The sequence below is a fragment of the Anas acuta genome, chromosome 3 (assembly GCF_963932015.1).
Source record: "Anas acuta chromosome 3, bAnaAcu1.1, whole genome shotgun sequence".
Lineage (NCBI taxonomy): Eukaryota > Metazoa > Chordata > Aves > Anseriformes > Anatidae > Anas > Anas acuta.
The window spans coordinates 103,802,423-103,825,541 of record NC_088981.1 but is presented as its reverse complement, the minus strand read 5'-3'; the positions used below and the strand labels follow the sequence as shown (position 1 = coordinate 103,825,541).

General features: G+C 43.3%; 1 protein-coding gene across 8 annotated transcripts in view; it reads right to left on the bottom strand.

Annotated features, from left to right (window-relative positions):
* Positions 1-18,684: 18,684 nt before the first annotated feature.
* The window catches only part of LPIN1 (lipin 1), a 76,122-nt gene continuing 71,687 nt past the window's right edge, over positions 18,685-23,119 (bottom strand). For all 8 annotated transcript variants that reach the window (XM_068678610.1, XM_068678617.1, XM_068678612.1 and 5 more), the window contains one exon: positions 18,685-22,353. In XM_068678610.1, the coding sequence (XP_068534711.1) occupies positions 22,194-22,353 (160 nt within the window). In that variant the 3' untranslated portion in view covers positions 18,685-22,193. The remainder of the gene's footprint in view (positions 22,354-23,119) is intronic.

The following is a 23,119-nucleotide window of genomic DNA, read 5'->3' as shown; positions in this document are numbered from 1 at the left end:
TAAACCCCTTGCTTCCCTCCATCCTAATGCTGAGTGCATATTGACATCACTCAACTGATGCTGGGTAAGTTTTGTTGTCCTTCATGCTCAAAAGATGCAGTGTGCATGTCATAATATATCTTGAGAAAAGATCCTCAGAGTCCTTAGTAACTTATCCCGGGTTCCTGTGAGATGTCAGCAGGCATTTTCCATGAGTCAGGGCTGAGAGCATACTATGACTTGGAACTACTCAGGCTGTGTTGCAGTGAGAAAGACAGGAGGCTGCTTTTCCTTATCTTCTCTGCTACAGGCTCCTCTGGCTGCATAAGGGTACTCTGAGGTTTGCTCTTTAACAGGCACAAAATGAATGTTTGAGGAGCTTTCCTCTCCTGTGCAGTCACATGAGCCGTAGTCCTTATCTCTAAGCATACAGATAGTTCTGTTAGAGCCGCTGGAGACAGGAACCACCCAAAAGAGACGAGATGCAGACAGCACCATTGCCCTTCTTACTGCTCTTTGCCAAGTGGCATCTCCTCCTCCCGAGGGTACTGAGAGTATCATGTCTGTATGGCAAGATCTGAGGATCTCCTGTCCTCAGATGGGCAGAACAGAGCCACAGATAACTTGTGAAAAGCATGGGAATTGCAGACACCAACTACAAACCCAGCATCCATGTGTGGGCATGTGGCAAAGCTTGCATGGGCACAACTGAGCTGTTCCAGCTGGTTACGGCACAACTGCATGGATCCCCATCACACCTCTACAACACATTGCAGGCCATCCAAAACCCTGCAGACATCCTTATTTCTTTGTGCTGTTCATAAGTCCCACACAGGGCAATCCACCGTGTCTGGATACAAAAACACACAGGATAAGGTTGCTCCTAGCAACTCCATTTAGCAGCACCAAGCAACGTTACAGTGGAAAGAGAAAAAAGTGACTTCTATCCTGTTAGGTCTCTTGGCAAACCTGCTTCCACATATTGTTATCAAGCTATTAGTGATGCTGACAAAGAGCTCACTTGATCTGAAATGACCTTTGCTCAAAGAAGGTTTTGACGTTGGTTGCGTGCCTGTAGATGGAACAGCCCTTGGATTGTATAAAGGCAAGTGTCAAATAAATCTAAGCCTGTAAATGCAGGCCTTGGTCTACGAGAAATAATTACACCAAGGGATTTCATGAAATCTAAGTAAAACCAAACGAGTTCCAATTACTTTCTCCGAATCAAGTAACTTAAAAAAAAAAAATCCCCACAAGTTGCATAAAACCTCTGGTTCTTCATTTCCTGACATTTCTTTGACAACTTGAAAGATCTGATGAAATCTCTGGAAATGTATAAAGCATGAAACGTCCTCAAATTTCACAGATCTTTTCCTTTCATCTCACTCTTTGCAACATGTAGCCATTATCAGATAGCAGTTTGCAATTTGCTTGTCTTCACCAAAGCTTTTGCAAAATGTCCTTATTTGCTGCTGCTGAGGAAAAAAAAAAAAAAAAAAAAAACTAAATCTTGAAGTTTCAACTGTTTCTCCCTATGTATCAACAATCTGGCAGCATGTGGATCCTTGCATCTTTCTGGAAAATATCTCCTACTTTGTTAAGTTCACAAGCTTTGCCTCCTAAGGAGTCATCTGGCCTCTGAATTTATTTCTCTCTGGCTTTATTTATGCTCCTACCAAATTCCAGACATTTTTATCTTTGTCAACGAGGATCTACCTTACATCTTCTCTCTCCCACCAGGTCCCAGTCCAGTTTCTCCTCCCCAGGAATGGTTTTCTTTTATCCAAAATAAAGATGAACAGGCCTACAGATGAATCCTGCATAGCCTACCTGAGTCTGTCCAGCCCCATCCATAGTAGCAGACTGAGTAGAGCCAGGACACAGTCACAGACCCCCATCATCTGAACTGATAAATACTTACAGCAGTGCCAGGAACATTTCCGAACCTAGCCAGTGTCACAGCCAGCAACCTCCCATCAGTTCCTGGGCACTTCTAGAGAGGTTGCATAGTGCAGGGGCTAGACTAGACCAGGAACTACTTGCTAGCCAGATTTGATGCAGCTGCCATGTCTTGAAGGCAAAGAGATTTTAACAGCATGGACATTGCCAGATGGTTTCAGGCAGAGAACAAGACCTGGCACCATTCAGGGCAGACATACTGCTGGGCTCCCAGCACTCCTCTCCCAGAACCTCTTCCCTGCTGCATTTGTGCAACCAAAAGCAGAAATAAATAATAGTAATAATAAAAAAAAAAAAAGGGGGGGGGGGGGGGGGGGAAGGGAGGAGGAATAAAAAAAGAAAAAAAGGCACGTACTTGTTAATCAGCCCTGACCACTGAACGTGTCTGCCTGCTTCTGAAGGACATGTCTGCCCACATGAACAAGCCCATGAACATTGTTTGCACATGTGGGTGTTCCTCTTTTGATTTTACTCTGCCAGGGGTTTTGCTGACCCTTCCTCCATATCCAGACACTCCCCACATCAACAAAATACCATTCAGTGTGGCTGGTTAGATTGTGCTGAGTGACTACTGCTACTTAGGTGCTGCTAAATTCCCATTGAGAAGTAATGCCGAATTTGGCTGTAGGTGTTTTTCCCCAATTAAAACTAGAAGGTCTGTGTTTTGTGAATGATGGGGGGGGAGGGGGAAGTGTGAAAAAATAGAAGAGCCCCATTCAGTTGCACGAGCTTCATGAGCAATTAATAACTCAGAGGGGGAAAAAAATCATGAACCAAATCATAGGAAATGGCAGCGGAGCTGCAAAGATGACATCATAGTTTATTGGAATTATTTAAACATCTTAGACATATGTGCAAAGCTCAGTGGAGAACTCCAGTGCTACATGCCAGTGAAAATCAGCTTTTCATTCAGGATCAAATCTAATATCCTCCTGGCTTCGCACTGGAGTGCTTTACTCATCTTTTTATACATGGCATCTAAATAAAGCCTCTGTGACAATTAGCTGCACCGAAACAACCTTGGGTATCACATGATGATGCATATGCTTTAGCTGATGTGCATCCGGAGAGAAAGCTAACCAGAACCACAGGATATTTCAGACCTCGGGGGGAGGGAAGTGAGCAACTCTGCTGTGGAAAGTAGCTGGAAGTTATCCAGCTTCCCCAGGCCAGTCAGTCATGAATATCCTGCTTTGGCCACAGAGGGGTTGTGGAGGAAGCAGGCTCACAACAATTGGGAAAGGTTTGTAACCACAGGAGTCAAATGAATGAAGCCAAGAGGCCGCCAAGTGATGCAATTCATGGAAAAAAAAAAAAAAAAAAAAAAAAGGAAAGAAAGAAAAAAGGAAAAAAAAAAAAAAAACTCTACAGCTCCTACACAGGAGCATTCATCATTCACTGTGACCTTCCAGGAATGTGCTGACAGACACAAACCGTTTTGTGTGACATTGTGCCAGTGAACTGGAATGACTGCTGCTCGCAGCATTGTTTCCTAACAGCAGGGCACCATCTTCTGGAGGCTGCAAAGACTGTCCCAGTTGCTTCTTGAGCAGCACTGGATGGGCTGGAGGGGGGTGAGAATGATGCACCAGCCCTTTGAAAACAATTTAGGATCTAAAAAAAAAAAAATACTGTTCAGACTTCCTATTAAAACCGGGTGCTGCCTCAATTAGACTCAGGGGCCTGAATGGCAGAGAGGGGTGTCTGAAGGAGGTGGTGCTGCACCGAGGTAGGATGGAGCTCAGGGAGATATTTCAAGAACATCAAATCTGCTGGGTTGATTAGCAGATACCGTTGTGCTGCTCATAGGCATGGCCATGGCTGGACAGACAGAGTGACAAAATGACAGTATGACAGAATGATATAACCACAGAATCAAAGAATCACAGAATGGCTCAGGTTGGGCATGACCTTTGAAGGTCATCTGGTCCAACCCCTGCTCAAACAGGGACACCTAGAGCAGGTTGCCCTGGACCATGCCCAGGTGGCTTTTGAAGATTTCCAAAGAGGGAGACTCTAAAACCTCTCTGGGCAACCAAGACTCCTAGGTCTTTTCTCCAGAGCTGCTTTCCAGCTGGGTGTCCCCAGCATGTCCTGGTCCCTGGGGTTTCTCCTCCCCAAGTGCAGGACTTCACGCTTTTCCTCATTGAACTTTGTGAGATTCTGGTCAGCCCACCTCTCTGGGCTCTCACTGTCCCTCTGGATGGCTGCACAGCCCTCTGGTGAATCAACCACTCAGTTTAATATCATCCACGAATTTACCAAGGGTGCCCTCTACCCATCATCCAGCTCATTAATGAAGATGTTAAACAGGACTGGACCCAGCATTGACCCCTGGGGTGCTTCACTTGCTACTGGCCTCTAACTAGACTTTGTGCCACTGACCGCTGCCCTCTGGGTGTGTCCCACCAGGGTCCTTGGACTTGCAAATGTCCAGGTTGCTCAAGTATTCCCTGACCTGATGCTCTCCCACCAAAGGTACATCTTCCTTGCTCCAGACTTTCAGCCTAGCCTCTGGGACCTAGGATTCCTGAAGGCCAGTCTTGCTGGTAGAAACTGAGGCAAAACGGACCTTCAGCAATCTCCAGGCACAGAAGGAGAAAACAGCAGGCATTACAAAGAGAACAAAGTACATTTCTGATTTTTGTTTGATTATACTGTATTTTCCAGAGACTAAGATATATTTTTGAATTTTATGGTCCAAAAGGAGATCGATTTGAACCACCACCTCCAGATTTGCTGGTGGTTGTAAACTGGTATCTCACCAGACTGGCTGGTGCTGACAGCAGTAAACTGGTATCTCATTAAGTCACCAGGACTTGATATCAGTTACATTTTCCTAGGTAATTTCAGAGTAAAATACATTTTAACTTTAGGTGTATTTTATGAGAAAGAAACATGGTTTATATATTGGATGCAGGCATCCATGCGTTTTATGACTTACACTGAAATTTACTAAAGAAATCAGAGGCATGAGGACACTGTTTCCCATTGATGTGATCATTAACCTCTTTAGGCTGCTTTGGACATGCCACATTTTATTCCTGCTCCTAGAGCTGTGCAGTGCTGTGTCTGCACAGCTGAGGCACCTCCCGGGAACATCCCACAAACCTGCACCCTGCTCATGGCCACCCGCCAGGGAAGACTGCTGAAAGCAGAGGGAAGGCACAGATTGAGTGACTGACATTTCCACAAGTTTTTATTGTAGGAAAGCACTGAGGGTGACCCCCAACATGGCCCTATGCCATGAAAACACAATCGGCACTGTACAACATGTGGAGGCATGTAGACATTCCTCTAAAACTGGTAGCCAAGTAAACATGAGAACATCTGCGAGTCTTAGTTTGTGTCATGAAGGTCAGCCCCCAGAGCTGTCTGCAAGAAACAACTCAGAAATGTTATCAAAAACACTCTGCCAGCAAAAGTGTTGCAGGAGGGGACATGATTGCAGTGGCAGGCATGTTCCCTTCAGCTGCACCTCAGCTCGGGAACTTTGCTGCCCTGGGGTTTGCCAGTGTGTCTGTAACAGCAAGAAGTTTACAAACACTGCACTGCCAGGGCAAGCCCTGCTTCTGTGTGAGTGGAGGACATGGAGGCCTTGGAGGCATAAGGGTAATATCCAGTTTAGAGGTCATATCCTTTTAATTTCCCTATAAGCTAGGTAAACTTTATTCCTTGGTGATGAGCCAGGCAACAGACTGTGGGTTTGGTTTTGCCTCCAGTGCTGTCTCTCAGACCCTCTTTGCCCTCTCTCTCCTACCCACTCCAGGCACTAGCTCAGTGCATATGCCCAAGTATAAGTAGTGTGGATTTCACCCTGTCCTGTGCAATGTTGTTGTCCAAACTCTTGGACTCTGTTCCATTTTATACCTGCAAACTCACAAGTCCCAAGCCCTTTGATGTCTGAGATACATCTTGCTATTCTGCTCATTGAAAAACAGAAGTCACACAGTTTATCTGAAGAGCAATGCCATAGGTACTATAAACAGAAGTTTCTGGGCACTTGGGCACATCTCCAGCTGGCCACATTGCTGCTCAGCAGCAGCAGAAGCTCAGAACAGACAGGTTTCCTCACCCTCTTCCTCTATTGCCTTTCCTGAAACCCTTCCAGCTCAACACACTGTGTAAAGGGAGAGGGCATTATTCTGCCCTGGGTACCTTGCTGATGACTTCTGCTGCCAGGCTGGCAATTCAGAGGATTTCTTCTTGAGTGGCCCTGGGGCTCCACAGCCCACTCAGGGGGAGATGGCCTGCTCAACAGGAGGGATGGATGTGGGTATTGATCTCCTGGAGATCCTGACCATGTCTGGGGTTGCACACTCATGGATTCCCATGTGTATGGCTGGCTTTTAACACTGCAGCTTGGAACAGGCTCATGTGAAGAAGAAGAAATAAAATAAGCAGGTACAATAAAAGGTGCAAGGGGCTGCTGGCTCCACTGTGTCCTCCAAAGAGCTGGTGGGTCACCTGGCCACAGCCAAGGATAGGACACACTTGGGTGATATGAAAACAGAGGCTGGGAAGGTAAGGAGCTGATACAGGAATGAATGTAGGATTGCTCTCTAGGTTCAGAAAGGTGGTACATGGTGCAGCAGTCAGAGGAAATAACATACACTACAACTCTTTAATAAAAAGAGAGTAGAAGATGCCAAAGATAAACTCTTCTGTCCTTGCCTGGAGCAAGGGTGACTTCACTATCCAGATGGTGAAGTGGTCAATTGGGAAGAGAGAAAGGATTCACAGCATTTGTGTGTGAAACTCACTGGAAAACTGGGTGCTCGGTGATGCCCTGCTAGCTTTAGGCAAGTGCTTTGTTTTCACACTTCACCTCTCACAAAATCACACATACTCCATTTCTCAGTCCAGTTGGAACACTCGGTCTCCCATTGCTGCCTTCCACTGAGGTCACAAGGCTGTTCCCATGCCCCTTGTTAGCTTGTTTCTTTGCAGCCTCTTCTGGGAATGGCTATCTAGTTGCCCTGTGCATCTGGGATCAATCCAGGGCAAGTGCCTTGCACCCAGCGTATCTCCTATCAGACCGGCTGGGAACAGTTCCCAGGGACTGCCTCAATAATTGCCCAGTGGTATCTTCAAGTGTTTATTGGAAAATGGGGAGACAATCAAAGCAAACCTGTAGGGAAGCATAAAAAGATCAGATCTAATCTAAGCTGTGGGTAACAGCCCAGCTAGACAGAGTAAAAGCTTCCAGTTACAATCCGTTTAAGAGACTAACTTCCTCCTATTCTGCTCTTGATGCAATAGCCGATTTTATGAGATAATCAGACAGAACTCTCCAGTTATCTAGGGGAAGACTTTACCTCCCAGTGAGCACTGAAATGCTAAGCCCACCTGATGTCAAATGGCATAATTTAGCTGGTGGCAGTTTGCACCAGTAGATATCAAAGAAAGATGTGACTCGGTAACTGCAAAGGCAACGGTAGTGAAATGTAATACCCGTCCACTACATAATTGTGGGTTGTGGCAGCACAGCGCCAGGAAGTCTATTAAATAAAGAGTATTACAGGGACTTTCATCCCTAGGTATCCCAAGCCTTTTGTGCTTGCTACATCCCGTGAATCATTCCTCCCTGTATAAAGACAACCGACTTGTCTCTACCTTTCCAAAGCAAAGGCTGAATTCCCAGCTTGTACAGCACCAAACACTTCACTAATTTATACTGAAGATGTAGAAAACTGACACAACACTCTTTAAAAACAAGATTATGGACATTACAATTTATCAGAAAGCAGGGAAACACCACCATAGTAAGGAAATGAGCACAAGGTATTCTTTATCATAAAATCCAAGCACATTGCACTCAGTAATTGCTAGTTACTTTTTTTTCTGAGTCTACACATGTTGGGACGTGGAAAATTGGGCATGGAGAGGTTTTTAAGAAGGAAATTGCATCTTAGATTTTAATACATTTCCAGAACTTCTAAGGTTTTCAAGAGGTACTGATGAATTAGAGGATCTCAGTCCTGAGAGCTGAATTTAAAAGACCATAAATGGACTTAAATTTCAGATGATGGGTGCTCTGCCATTCTGAAATTCAGGCCTTATTACAATGTTTCCAGTTAGGCACCCAAAGTCATTAGTCACTTCTGAAAACCTTGGCATAGAGTAAAAGAGAAAATCTCCAACTGAGCTAACATCCTTCATGTACAGTCTCGTAAAACAAAAACTAGAAAAAATGTCCCAAAGCCCATGAGTGAGTCAGTCTCATTCATTGTGGCCATAGTAAGCTGTAAATTATTTTTATTTAATAATAGCTAATACCTGTTTTTTATACTTTTTTTTTTTTTTTTTTTAATCAGTGGGCTATAAGTGAATTATAATCTTTAAATGCAGCATCGTGGAGCCGTTACTACAAGAATTTAGTTAGCATAGACAGAGCATCATAGCAAAAGAATCCAGCTAAACAAAATATATACTAAAATATTTGCTCCTTAAAAGACAATGGGAAATTTTAAGCAGGGAAAAATTTGGATGCCTTTCTCACATATTATTTTTCAGAGTGTATTTCTCAGTCAGATCAAAGTCAGTTGTGTTGTTTTTCCTTTCTTGTTCCTTTTGGTTTCTCCTGCCAAGCCTAAGGCAAGGCAGTGGTACTGCAAATCCCAGCATCAGGTTTTCTGTCCTGTTCTTCAGAGCAAAAAGCCAGGAGTAAGCATGTGTTTGCACGGTGTCCCCTAGGATTGCTTGCAGAGCTGCTGCTTAGGCATCTGCCCATGGCTGTACCTGCACCAGTCACCTGGCCCAAAAGCCACAGCAATCGACTCAACAATCAGTGGGTCAAAATTATCCCCAACACCACTCCTCTTGTCTTGGGGTACTTAACCATTCTGGGGTACCAGCCACCTGGATGTGGTGCTGGGCACCTTGCTCTGTGTGGCCCTACTGGAGCAGGGAGTGGGCCAGGGGCCTCCTCAGGTCCCTGTCCACCTTGGCCGTGCTATGATTCTGCAGTTTTGTATTATGCCAGCATTGTATTCCAGCTGGCCAGGCCTGTTTTAACATGGAGCTAACCCCTGTCAGCCAACCTACTGCACGCATGCACAGACCTGATCAAGTAGAGGAGCCATTTGGCAGATAGGGCTGGATTTTTCAGATTCAAAAGTTTCAGCCTTGAATAGCCAGCAAGCACCAGTGCTCAGCTTTGAAGCAGAAAACCAAAGCTCTGCTGATTGCTTGAGAAGGTCCATGTTTCATGTAGTGCAGCAGGCCTGTGCCAGAGCCATCAGCCTGCAGCTTAGATAAGCCCCAAATTAAGCCTATGCTGAGCTGAGCTCCACTTGTCTCACCACAAAATTTTTGTTGTCTGGGGACAAGCAAGAATGCTCTTACATGGGACTGAAAATATGCGCAAAGCCAGCCTAGAGCTGCACATGGAGCCACTCATCTGGCGCCTAGATGAGGACCTTGCAAAGGTCATTTGCAGCATTTTTATAAGTGATACTATACTTTTTTTTTTTTCTGCACAACCCCCTTCCATTGTTGCTGCTAGCTAAAACTGGTTGCTCTACTAGGCTGAAGGTTGATTTAGGTGTGGCAAAGCCTGCAGCTTTAAAGAATAAATAAGGTTGTTGTGAAATCTTTGCAGGAAGCATTGGTGCCACAATCATTTTGTTCCTACCACAACCCTACAGCCTAGCCTGCTGACAAAAGAGAAGTGGGTGAGCATACAGACAGAGTCAGGCCTAATGAAACCCCATCTCAGAGTCAATTTTTAGTAAAAATTGCAATCACTACATTATTTTCAGGAATGGCTGATGGTATTATCTGCAGTAATCCACATCAAATGTTTTATTTTCAAAGGGAGTTTATAGAAATCCAGATTAGCCAAAACTCTACCTCCGTGTATGTCACCAGTCCATTTTCAGAATGTCATCCATGGGGCAGCACTCATGTAGCTGAATTTTAATAAACAGTGTGAGCCCTTCCAATTTGTATATTGGCTAATGGTTTCAAATCCAGGCTGAGGTTATACCATGTTATTCCCTTGCACAAAACTATGTCGACAGCACTGCTCTGGACACCTCACAGGTTTTCATTATTCAGTGGGTGCCAGAAGTGCTCAGAGCTTCTGTAAATTAACCTGCACCTAATAGGGGGGCTGGGAACACATTGGCACAGGCTTGCTCATGAGCCATGGCCCTTTCGTCTCCCCACCCTGCTTACGTGCTGCTGCCCGCAGCTATTCATTTTCTTCTTGGCGGTCGGGGTTTGGAAGGGCTCTGACACATAACTGCATTGTTGTCACTTAGCAACCTTTGCTGTATTTCCTAAATGAAGTGTTTTATAGAGGAATTCATCTAAGTTGGGAATTTATAACCAAACCAAAGTCTTTTCCCTCTGTCACCAGATAATTAAAGTATAATAATTAAAATTTAAAATAAACCCGTGAGGGCTATTTCTCACTGATAGAAATAGAAACTAGGAAAAACTGATCTAAGGTCCTGCTGCCAGTTACTGAGATTGCGTTTACCTAATTTTTAACCTCTTGTCTGCTCGTTGTAAAAGGCTGCTGCTGAGCTGGGGCTCGCCTGGAAGGTCTCGGATATCACCTCTTGCCAGAGGCTCTGTAAAGTCCTAGCTGGAGTTTAGCAGAGTCAGAACAATTTTAGTGGGAGATGTGATTGTTTCCTAATTTATGTACACCAGTTTAGGCTGGATCAATTTCAGCATTAAGGCTTACTCCTCTTTTTAATGTAAATCATAACAATTAAATATTATCAAGTATAAATGAGAATGTTTGAACTAGCATAAATGCACAGGAGACATTTGAATTTAACAATGCACAAATAGGTAATTCAACAATATTTTCCACATGCACCAATCCTTGATTTTTACAGAATACGTCCCAGTAGGCCTGAATGGTTGACAATGTCTATCAGAGCACAGTCCTATGCTGAGCAGATTAAGGGTGACAGTGATCTCGGTACACTTCCTGACCCTCTCTGCCAGCAACCAGTCCAGCTCTGGCTGCTACTCCCTTGGCTGAAGGGGACAATTGGGGGTGGGAAGGGAAACTGAGGCAGGGCTGCATATGGCTGAAGACACCTTGTACATTGGGGTAGGCAGCAAGGACAGCCTCCAGAGGGCTATGGATGCTGGATACTCAAACCAAGACATTAATGCTTAAGTCCATCAGCAAGGGTCCAAGAGCTGGTTACAACTGCATGGGCAAGGCACACGGAGGCTGGGAACCAGAAAGCCATGGTGAACCTTGTATTGGGTTCTGCTGCCCTAAGGAAAAGACCAGAAGAGCAGTGGCCATCAGCAGCAAAGTCCCAAGAACCATGCTAAGCTGCCAGCATGGAGAGCATGCACATGAAGTTGCCCAGTTTGATGGAGCAGACACTCCCTCTCTGTGGGATGGGTGGCACAAGCACAGGCCCTGCAGAGAGGCCAGCCTATGGTCTATATATATGGGGACAGGTGCTGGTGAGCTCAGTGTCGCTGCCCTCCCAGGAACCAAACATGATACTGGTGTAGAGTTGAAGGAAACTGTGGGTGAAGGAGACACAGCCCACCAGGACATGGCCCACCAGGACAGGACTCACCAGGATGGGGACCACCAGAATGTGGCCCAACAGGACATGGCCCACCAGGATGGGGCCCATCAGGACAGGCCCCACGAGGACAGGGCACAACTCCTACTCAGCTCTCTAGGAGAGGGTCCACAATGCTTCCCTGAGAACCCCACTGATGGCACTGAGCAGGCAACAGAGGTGTGTCACTCTCTTCGAGTGGCTTTTTTTTCCCACAAGATAGCACTAAAAAAGGAAATGAGAAGTGGCTTCCTTCATGGCTGAGATTCACTCTGGAGGGCTGCTTCTTGCTTGCCACTCTCCTCCTATGTTGCAACACAGGAAATTTGCTTCTGCAAACACCTGGTGTTGTTTCAAACAGCCAGATGGTCCTAACCTCAGTCTGCTGTAATTGATGGCCTACTTGTCTAACCCTGTAACTATCTCTCACTTTAGGCACAGATGCTGCATCTCTCTAAATACCGTTCCACATTAAAACATCCTACCTTCCTGTTTCACATATCAATCAATGCAGCAATTCTTACAGAAACCAGCAATGGCTTGTGTAAACCAGGAGACAGTGGGTGTAAGCAAGCAGAGATAAAATTATGCAGGCTTAAATTACGAATTGGATGTGTGGTTGAAGGATTTAGACTCACATTGCAAAATTAGCTGGGACATAACCAGCAAGCAAACAAACATCATGTGGTGACCCCAGAGCAAATCTGCTAGTCAATTGGACTTAGCCCACAAAAGCCAGGCTGCCCTGGTATATGCCATGCTCTGTCACGATGACATATGCTCATTTGGTGTTTCTATGCGTCATGCAGACTCTCTGCCCATTTCCAGCACATCCAAATAGCCTTATGCAATTTTAATGTTCTGGGGCTTTCCGGTAGTCATTTCTCTCCAGGTCCAGGGTTCGTGATGATACACCCTAGAGACTGCCACCATATCAGTGACCATTAGCAAAGCAGTGCCATTTCATGAGCTTGAAGACCAGAAACTTTTTCTTAACAAACTGGGGTATGCCCTGAGCTCCCCACTTCCTCTCAGTCCTTGTACTGAGCACACCAAAGACACGGTACCTGTGACCCTGGCATCGGACTCAGGAAATTGTGGCTAAAGTTACTCAGGCTACCAAAACCTTTTGTTTCCTGTTATTAAGTGGAGATGGTATTTCTTCCCCCTCCCAAAGGCCAGTGAGGACAATACTTTATGTGACAGTCAGGTACTCAGAAGCTGAGCCACTGATGGTGGTTCAAATATACTTCTTGTATCCCTGCCCCTTCCCTCCCCCCTCCTCCCCTCCCCGGAGTTTCCTATCTCAGTATCTCGTTGGCATTAATGTCTAGTCTTCAGAATATGCCTGGGACAGAGGCAACTGCCTTCAGCCCCATCTTGCACGTGGAGATCTAAGGCACAATGTACAATGAAGGATTCACCCCAGCCAAAATAGGACATCTGTCAGGGCACGGATCTTGTTCCTGACTTGTAACCAACTTTTTGCTTCCCCAAAGTCCTTGTGTCTTGGGCAGGTGGGTTTGATCCTGGGATTTCTTTACTTGTGGTATATCACCACTCTTGGGCTCATCTGGATATGCTTATGTCCTTGCTTTCAAGTTCACTAATAGGCACTAGACATGTCACTTTATAAGGTCTGCCCTCAATTACAGGATTACTATAAGAATTAAGAGGTCAGGTGTAGCATGGAGTCCAACACAGGAAAACTTAGGTTGCAGCTTCATGAGACATACTTAGACAAAAGCATAAGGTCCTTGTTCCCCTCTTTCTCTTATCCATGCACTCACCCACTTATGCTGTGTGGCATGCACTGTATCACTCCCTGAGCCTGTTTAATTCTGCTAATGCAGAACAAAACTGTCCCAGGAGTACAGCCTGTTGGTACGGTAGAGAATCAGGAGGAGAAAGAAAGGAGACAGGGAGCGTGAGGATTATTTTTTTTTTTCCTTTAGGCAGTAACAAACCAGTAGATCAGATCAACCGCCCATGAAACCACAGCCTTGGTTTAAAAGAATTCACTAGGTCAAAAGAAAATGGAAGTGATTCCCTGCCAATAATACATGCAGAGGAGCAGCCCAGAGAGAGAGAAAATATGAGCCTTGCAGAGAGATGCAATGCTTGTGCTGACTTCCACATTGCACAGAGAGTGCATTAGAAAATGTAGGTGTGTGCCTGAGCTGCTTCCTAAGTCACTGCACCAGTCACTGCACTAAGTGAAAGCTGGTGCTGACACAAAGCAAGCAAACAAAAACCCTACCCGCGTTACTTTGGGAATTAAGGACAATTCTCATATTCTTTCTTTCACACAGTACATGGATCAGAAATTAAGTCCACAGTACAGGGCACTGCATTTTTATGTGATATCTGGATCCTTACAGGAAAGTGACTCTGATAATATTGCGTCTCCCTGTATCTTTCCTCTCAGTACTTTCCCAATTAAAGCTTTTTTAGTTTCTGAGCATTATCTTTTTTCTTTTAATTGTTGTCCCTTCCACCTTGAACTTGACAGCTGAGTTGTGTAACTGAAAGGTCACATTTTTAACGTGACCTGTTGAATTCCTGCTTTCACAGAATTACAGAATGGCTGAGGTTGGAAGGAACCTTTAGAAATCATCTCATCTAACCCCTCTATCAAGTCCCCAAAAGCACATTACCCAGGATGGCATCCAGACAGTTTTTTAATATCTCCAGGGAAGGAGACTCCACATCTCTGGGCAACCTGTTCCAATGCTCAGTCACTCTCACAGTAAGAACTGTTTCCTGTTATTCAGACAGAACTTGCTCTGTTGCATTTTGTGCCCATTGCCTTTTATCCTATTGCTGGGCACCAAGAAGAGTCTGACCTATCGCTTTGACATCCTCCCTTCAGATACTTACACACATTGATCAGATCTTCCCACAAGCCTTCTCTTTTCCAGGCTGAACATGCTTATCTCCCTCATCTTTTCCTCATATAAGAAATGCTCCAGCCCCTTCATCATCTTCACAAGACTACAGGTGCGGCCTCACCAGGGCTGACTACAGGGACAGGATCACCTCCCTTGACCTGCTGGCAACACTCTTCCTAATGCATCCCAGGATACCATTGGCCTTCTTGGCCACAAGGGCACACTAATGGTTCATGGTTGACTTGTCTAGCAGGAACCCTGGTCCTTCTCAGAGCTGCTTTCCAATAGCTCAGCCCCCAGCCTGGTGCTTGGGGTTATTTCTTCTCGGGTGCAGACTGAAGCTAAGAAAGCATTCAGTATCTCTGTCTTTCCTGCATCCTTCAGTCACTAGGGTCCCTGCCCAGTTCAGTAGCAGGCCCATGTTTTCACTAGTCTTTCCTTTTGTTACTAATATATTTGAAGAAGCCCTTCTTGTACTTGACATACCAAGCCAGATTTAATTCCAAATGGGCCTTAGCCTTCCTCGTTGCATTTCTGAATACCCTGTGTTCATCCCAAGTGGCCTGTTCCTGCTTCCACCTCCTGTACACCTTCAGCTTATGTTTAAGTTCTGTCATGAGTTCCTTGTTCAACCACACAGATCTCCCCTACCTCCTTTGCTCAGTTTCTTGCTCACAGGGATTCACATTTCCCAATGTGTTTATTGGCTCCCAATTATGATTTTCCTTTACCTCCCCATATACACTTTGTCTCTAAGAAGCCTATGTTAGCAAAGCTTTTAGATTTTACTGGCATTTTCCAGAAATGCTGAGATAGTCTCAGCTTTCATGTCATGCTTTAATATTGCAGGGGCTTGCCTTAGACAGAGGCAGAAGCAATTCAGGGCCAGACAGCGAGATCAAACTAGGCTACAGAAAAACTGAAGCACCTTTCCAAACTTCTGAAGACCTTCAAGGAGGAGACTCCACCACCTCTCTGGGGGGCCTGTGCCAGGGCTCCATCACCCACACAGTGCTCTTTCAAGCAATGCCTAGACACATTTCGAGGGTCATTGTGGGCCAGTGCTACTTGGCAGGCAGCTATTTGGACACTCACCAAAGTGTACCAGTTGGCCAGGAGGCCAAAGAATAGTGCCTGCCCTTTTGTTGGCCAGCTATTTATTTGTACAGACATAGCCACTGAGCCTGAAATATAAATAGTCATATCTGGTAATGGGGAATGGAAACCATCCTGGTCATTGGTTTTGATGTATTTATGGCTGCTTTTAACGTAAATCTAAGTTTTCAGTGCTAACGGTCCAAGCTTGCAGGGGATTCTGTCCTTCCTCTACTTTTGTTTAAAAAAGAAAAAGAAAAAAAGAAACAAATAGATCCACTTCTACCTCTTGGCCTCCAGTATCCAAAAGGAATGACAGGAATTGTACGTAAATCCAGATGCTCATGGAGCTGCTCCTGTGTCAGTAAGAACAGAGGGAGGCTTCCACTGGTAAATTTGGGTATTTATTGGTTATAAATCAGAGGGCCAGCAAATATGGAGAAATCAGTGAAAATGTGGGTGTTTTTTTGTCTATGTTGTTAACAATGTTCTAAGATAAAGCTGTTATTTTTAAACATGTCCTATTTTCATTTTGCACTAGTCTTTTTAACTGCCCTGGAAAGAAGGATGTTTATACAATTTCACAAAGAAATGTGAACTCTTCTGCTCCATTTACATTTCTTTGTTCCAAAATGTATTCCTCTTGTTGAGATTCCAGCAGACAAGGAAAGCAGACACAGCGGTTACTTTCCAATGTGAAACTTAAAACCACAATCTCCCGCTCAGAAAACACAGAATGAGTCACAGGAAGGGGCCACTTGCTTGCAAAACTCATTAAAAGCAAGGCAAGGCAAAATGGATTTCCTGTATCAATAAATAGATTGCTGGCAGCAGGCAGAACACCTGACAGTGCTAGAGGGTAAAAAACAGTCCAAGAGTAGCCATTAGAAGAGAGATCAATTCTTCAGCTTGGAAACCGTATCTCCCCAGTACCCAGTTTGATTTCTTGGCATTAGTTGACTTAATCCAGTAAAGTGATAAGAATATGCACAAATTTGATTGCAGGGAGTTGCAACTAAAGCACACGCTTAAATGGGCTGCGTCAATTTTCCAAAGCGAGCTTTATTAAAAAGGATGCATGCTATGTATACTGCAGGTGAAAGCTTTGTTCCCCAGTTTCATGAAAATATAAAGCAGCCCTAGTCCTTATCAAAGCTTAAAATAGAGCTGTAACCGCAGCTTTCTTTTGCTGTTAGTGGTAGCCCTCAGGTGCTTAAACAGGGATTTCCTTTTGATGAATGTTACTCTCTCCTGCTTGGCAAATGAAGCCAAAATGGCCTTCACCCCTTCTGTTCAACGTAGAGACATGGGATTTTAATAGAATCACATAATCTTTCAGGTTGGAAAAGACCTCTAAGATCATCTAGTCCAACCTCTATCCTAAAGCCTACCACTAAACCATGCTATTAAGTTCTACATCTACACATTTCTTGAAGACCTCCAGGGATGGTGACTCAACCACTTCCCTGAGCAGCCTGTCCCAGTGCCACACAACCCTCTCAGTAAAGAAATTTCTAATAATCAACCTAAATCTCCCCTGGTGCAACTTGAGGCCATTTCCACTCATCTTATCACTTGGATTTTGGTCAAGAGGCAGGGAGCTCAACACTTGACACCTAGGTTCAACATGGGCATGGAATTAAGAAGCTGCTTTTTGGCCACTTACCCTGGTTTTGTTCCCTTTCTCTAGTGCCTCCTAGAAGAAAACTTGTTTCTCATTTCTTCTTTATTTCTCACCCTCACATTCCAGTGGCTAGAAAGGTCTTGATGAGGACCTCCTCCTAAAAACATCCAGCACCTAATCTCTTTGTACCACGGCTGGGTTTTCACTACAGCCAGCCTCTTGTCTCTCATTTACAACTACTCCTCTCCTTGCATCGCTCAGTCATGCTACAGAAAGAAATGAGGTGCTGGATTTTACTCCAAGCAGAAGGGTTAGGACCACCTTTGGTGATGGCACTGCGAGTGTACTCCCTTCACAAGTATTTATGCAATAAAATGAAATAAATAAAATTGCCCCCAGGCTTCACTTTTTTTGCATATTCAGAGATGAGTTGAAAGTTACATTTTTCAGGTTCTTGGCACTAACAGTCTTCTGCCTCCTGCAATAATCTGTTCTGATGTACTTGATGGCATCTGCAATGCAAATGAAGACTATTTATTTGAAAGGAAACAATTAACGCGGTATTCTGGGTAGCGTTCCCTACCTTCTCCACAGCATCAAAAAATAACAGTCTTCACTCCTCAGGAGGTTTGTTCCCCTGACTTTTCTGTGTTAATGAGATGTTCCAGGAGCAATGAATATGTCCTTATAAAGTTTGGTTTGCAGAGGCAAAAGCATCATTTCTCTGACTTTTAATTAAAAAAGCACCTTCATTTCAAAGCCTGTCTCCAGAGCTCTAGTGTAAATGTTTATATAAGCCAGAGACATACAGAAAATAGGGAAGATTGAAGAAGCAGTGACTGTAGGCTGCCCAAATACGGCTGCTCTTGTATTTTTAACACAGACCTTTAGCTGCTGTAGAGCCTTATCAACCCCAAACATCTTTGTTTTCATACCAACACCAGCCCGGCAGTATCGCTACGGCTGCAGTTAGTTTGCTTAGCAAACCTGGCAGAGGGAGCAAAAAGCAGTTCTGTATTCTCACAGACATGAGGAAATGTTATTTGCTTCTTGCCAGCTGAATGGCCAATGTCAAAGAAGGAAAAAAAAGTGTGTGTGTGTGTGGGGGGGGGGGGGGTTAAGGAGGGGGAACAGTTGGAAGGGAAACTATGAGAGAGAATATCTGGTCTTGTTACTGTGAATAACAACAATCCCATTCAAATCAGATAGCTACTTTTCCAGATCACTCCAAGAATTAGACAAAGGGAAAACGGGAAAAAATCTGGGGTATGGTAAGATTCCTGACTGGTCCTGCTGCTCCAGTTCCCATCTGGTTACTCTTGGCTCCCAGGTGCTGTCCTCAAACCCCAGCACAGTGAGAGCCCAAAACCTGACCCTGCCTCCCTGACTCCTTGCACATGAAAAGGCTCTGGATCAAACACTCCAATACAGCAAAAAAATTTGCAAGTGCTGGAAGTTACACTGGATAGCCCCAGTAAGAGATAAGCAACTGAGAGGATATGTACAAATTCCACACTTCAGAGCTCCAACAGTTCTGAAAAAGCACTCTGCCGAAATCAAAGCATACACAAAAATAGAAAAGTCAGAAGAAATTTACATTTGCCTTTATTACAATATATAGTTCTATCGTCGTTGCATTCAGCAGATCAAAATGAGGTGTTAAAATGATTTTCATCATTCCAGTAGCACATACATATACAGAGTAAATACTGTATATAAATAGTCTTTGAAATAATAATCCATATCTACAAATAAAAATACCCAATACTCTTTCTCCTCCCTCCCTATATTACAGCAGTAACATTTTATCTGTAACACAACTAATGCAACAATCATGGTATTCTGTCCCTCACACAACACAGCTGGAGGGGTATGGTCATCAGCTTCATGAAAATAAACATCAGTCACTCCTCGCTGCTGCATATTCTAGTTTATGCGTACGATATAAATAGAATATACAGTGATTTAATGTCTCTGCATATTTATGCTAGCCAAATATTCTTTCTGTAACAGAAACCAGCATTACACTGAAAGGAAAGTTGAGAAAGTTTTTTTTTTTTTTCTTTCACAGAAAGAGTAGGAATTTGTTAAACCGTCCTTTTTTTCTTCGTTAGGAATTAACACAGCAGTGTAAGCATTATGCATAAAATTGCTCAGCTACCACAACAAAGTATCTTAAACTCCCTTTAAAAGTATGGCAATGTTTCTAGCATTGGATTTTCTTAACCGTCTTTTCTGTGAGCAGGTTTGATAAACATGAGTTATATAAACACACATTTGTCTCACTTTCCAGCTATATTTAAACTTTCAGACACAAAGGGTTAGTTATACCGTACATCAGAAGCACGGCGTTAACTTCACAATCATAGCAATGTTGGTCAGAAGGGACCCCTGGAGGTCAGCTAGTCCAACTTCATGCTTGCAGCAGATAGCAGACAACATGAGAGCCAAGTCAGCCACAGCTCTGTTTAACCAAGTCTTGGAAAACTCCAGGATGGGGATTCCACAGCACCTCAGGGTTGCCTGCACCAGCGTGGCACTGCTTTTACAAATCTGATGGAATTAAAAGGACCACTCACTCACACTATCATTTGGGTTGAAATACTAATGGCAGTAACAGCCCTGGACAGGCTATTTATTAAGTCATAAACAAATACACACAGGCTTTAGACTTTAATTGTGGAGAAGTCTCTGGGACCTTTCTTTTCCTGGTGAAAGCTACTGCATGCGGTACCTTAGGAAAGCCACTCTCAATTACTGTGAAGAATAAAAAACCTGATGGCCTCTAACTGAAGAGAAGGGCTGATTTGGTTTTAATTTTCCTAACGGACTGAAGCAGACCTTTACAAAAACTGAATAACACGGAATTCAGTTGGTACATTCATCCATTAATTCAATCATTAGCGACAAGTATAAATGGATACTTAAAGTGTGGCTATATTTAGAGATGCAACCATCTCGGTTTGGCTACCTGAGATCCTCACTGATTGTCTGACAGATTTAAGAAATGTGGTACGTATTTTCTGACAGTAAAAAGATATTTGCAGCTTCTTTAAACTTTGAAGACAGCATCATCAGTCTGGGGCATTGGATACGCATTTCATCCTCTTTTTGTTTGTCTACTAATTCCAGTATCTCTGAAATGGACGTGTACCTTGCCCGAACCCGCAACGTTCATATGAAAAGGAAGACTTAGGAAGGGCTCACCACTGCACATTGCAGCTATGCACACTGCAGTTGTATAAAGGATTCCACTTATTAATTACTATTGAAGGCACAGGGAAATCATAAATTGGCCCCCTGACATCTGAGATAAAGTCTGCAGCACAAGAAGTTAAAAATCCCTATTATAGAATTACCATCCCACCTATGTTGTTAACACGCTTTTGAGATGCAAAACCAGAATTTGTTGAAACAGAACAAATGTGATGCAGAGCAGCTGTTCCCAAACCTTTGGGTGCTAATCCACCACAATCACATCTTAAAATTTCTCCTGGACCACTCTGCCTTCCTATTACTAAACTCTTAACAGAAAACACTGTGAAGCAGATGCAAAACATGTATCATAGCCTCACAGATCACAAGTTGGCAGAGATCACAGCTTATGAACCACTGTTTTAACCATACTGAAATACTATATACATGGAATCCCATGATGCCGTTTTCAATGTTTCAGAGAATAATTCAACTTTTAAATGCATTTTAAAATGAGGGGAAAAAAATCACCTTCTTAGCTACCATCTCATTGAGGATTATTTGGCCATCTGATGCATACACTTAAAAGTACCACATTGTGTAAAGGCAGATCATTTGGAAAGTATCATCAACTGATCTGCAGTATTGCTTCTATGATGCACAGTTAAATCTTAAGGCATTTGAGAGCAAGTAGCAAAAACAGTATCTACAGCTTGTGTCTGAACAAATGAGAGGGAAAAAAAGATGAAAGATTTTGTTTTCTTGGAGCACAGTAAATCGCACTAAAAGCATCCGTACTTTATGATACAAAAAAAATACAAACAAAAAAAATCCATTCAGTAAAAACCTGAGATGCATCACTCACCAGCATCAAAGTTCACACTTAAGCCAAAAATAACATTTTAAATAAAACTATTCAATTTCGACAAAATCTTCAGTTTTCTTGGCTCAGCAATGATATTGAAACTCAGCATATCTGCTTCATAAGATGTTTTTACTGAAAAATCACCAGTCAAACCATTGACTTCAGTAAGATGGGCACTACACACAGCAGCCTATATCTTCCACTTTCACATGTATCTTAACCCAAATAACTGTTCTGAAACATGGTACTCCTCAACTTGAAGAAGACTGGCAGAATCTGGCCATCTAATTTAATTTACTTCCATTTACATTGCACATCATTTATTTCCAAACACAAAAAAAAGCATTAGAAAGTCAAAACAACAGGTTGAAATAAATCAACACATTCCATCGTCTTCAATGGCTACACCAATTTACAACAGCTGAGGACCTAGACCAGTAATGAACTGTGAAACAAACATCAGATGGTCAAGCAAGGAGGAAAGAGGAATCAGAGAATGGTTAAGGTTGGAAGGCACCACTGGAGGTCATCTGGTCCAACCACCCTACTCAATCATTCGCTCTTTCAGAGGATGGAATTTTGACATATGAGCTGCAACATGTATCACAAAATGATGTCAGGAATGGTGAGCACCTTCAGCTCCCTAACTTGCAGGGGTTTCTGAGATGAAAGACAACTTCAGTAATACAAGAAAGATACAGAACCACTTCATGACCTTATGATGTGTTTAACTGCAACTCTGTCATCACTGCACTTTTATTTGACTTTAAGCAATGAAACTGCATGGCACGATTTGAGTTGCTGGATGAAGGAACATTAGGAATGTAATTCCCATTCCTAGTACGACTCACTCTTGTCATCTGGAAACGTGACTAAGTATGAAGAAGCATTTCTAAGTTTGCTCACAGCAAAGGAATACAATGCTCACATCACAGATTCCAGCTGAACTGCCAACAGCAAAAGCCAAGTGAAGTCCTTGTAATACAAGCTAACTCATTCTTTGATCCGAGGCTGACAGTTCGGAGATGCAGTTAAGATGAGGCTGGATGTACATCCTGAGTTTCAAAAGGTGGTAGAGGTTCTCTCCAGTAGGTGAACTGACTGTAGGTATCAGAACAAGGAAAGTCTGAAGAATGGCTTCTTTTCAGCAAAGGGAAAATGTGATCTACCACTTCACATAGTCTGACATAACTGAAAAATAAATAAAAAGATTTTCTTACTTTGATTTTTTTTTTTTAAATAAGTCTCCAGTCACCAAGGCATGGCTACTCTTACATGAACAAGTTATCATCCTTGAAATTGTAAAATTCAACTCGATTTTGGTGCCTAGCTTCCAGGTAGCATTCACAGTTCAGATAAGAAATCTGTTCATTCTAAGCAAAGGGACTTACCTACCTAGAAAGAAACAGATGCCATTTTCTTCCCAAATCACCTGTTAAAATATTCAAGCCCCAAATTTTGTTTCTCCATTGCTGTTCAGTTTGGTTCGAGCAGCTCCCTGCTCAACTGATAATTCATATTTTATACACTCCCCTTGGCACCCTTTCCAGTAAGTGCAGTCTTAACATCACTAAAGGCTGTCTCCCTTCATTATGTGGTGCTACAGTGCCTAAGAATCTTGATGGAAGCCCTCAGCCCTGTCTTCAAATTTGTTCCTGGCTCTTCTAGATGGCAGCTCCAGGAAATGGAAATTTTGAAAAGGCAGATGGCTTCAGGAAACCAGTTAATTTCATTTCTATACAGACTCAATTGCACACTTATAATTCTTTTACATGATTAAAGTAAATGGAGTATATTGAACTAAATACTAAATAATGTCTTTATCAGTTTAAGTGAAGGAAAGTAGAAAGTCTGTATTGTATTTTACATGTTTTATATTTTGTGTGGAATATTCTAAGGAATCTTTCATTAGTAAAATGAAACCTATATTTGGACACAAGTTATAAGTTATAAAAGG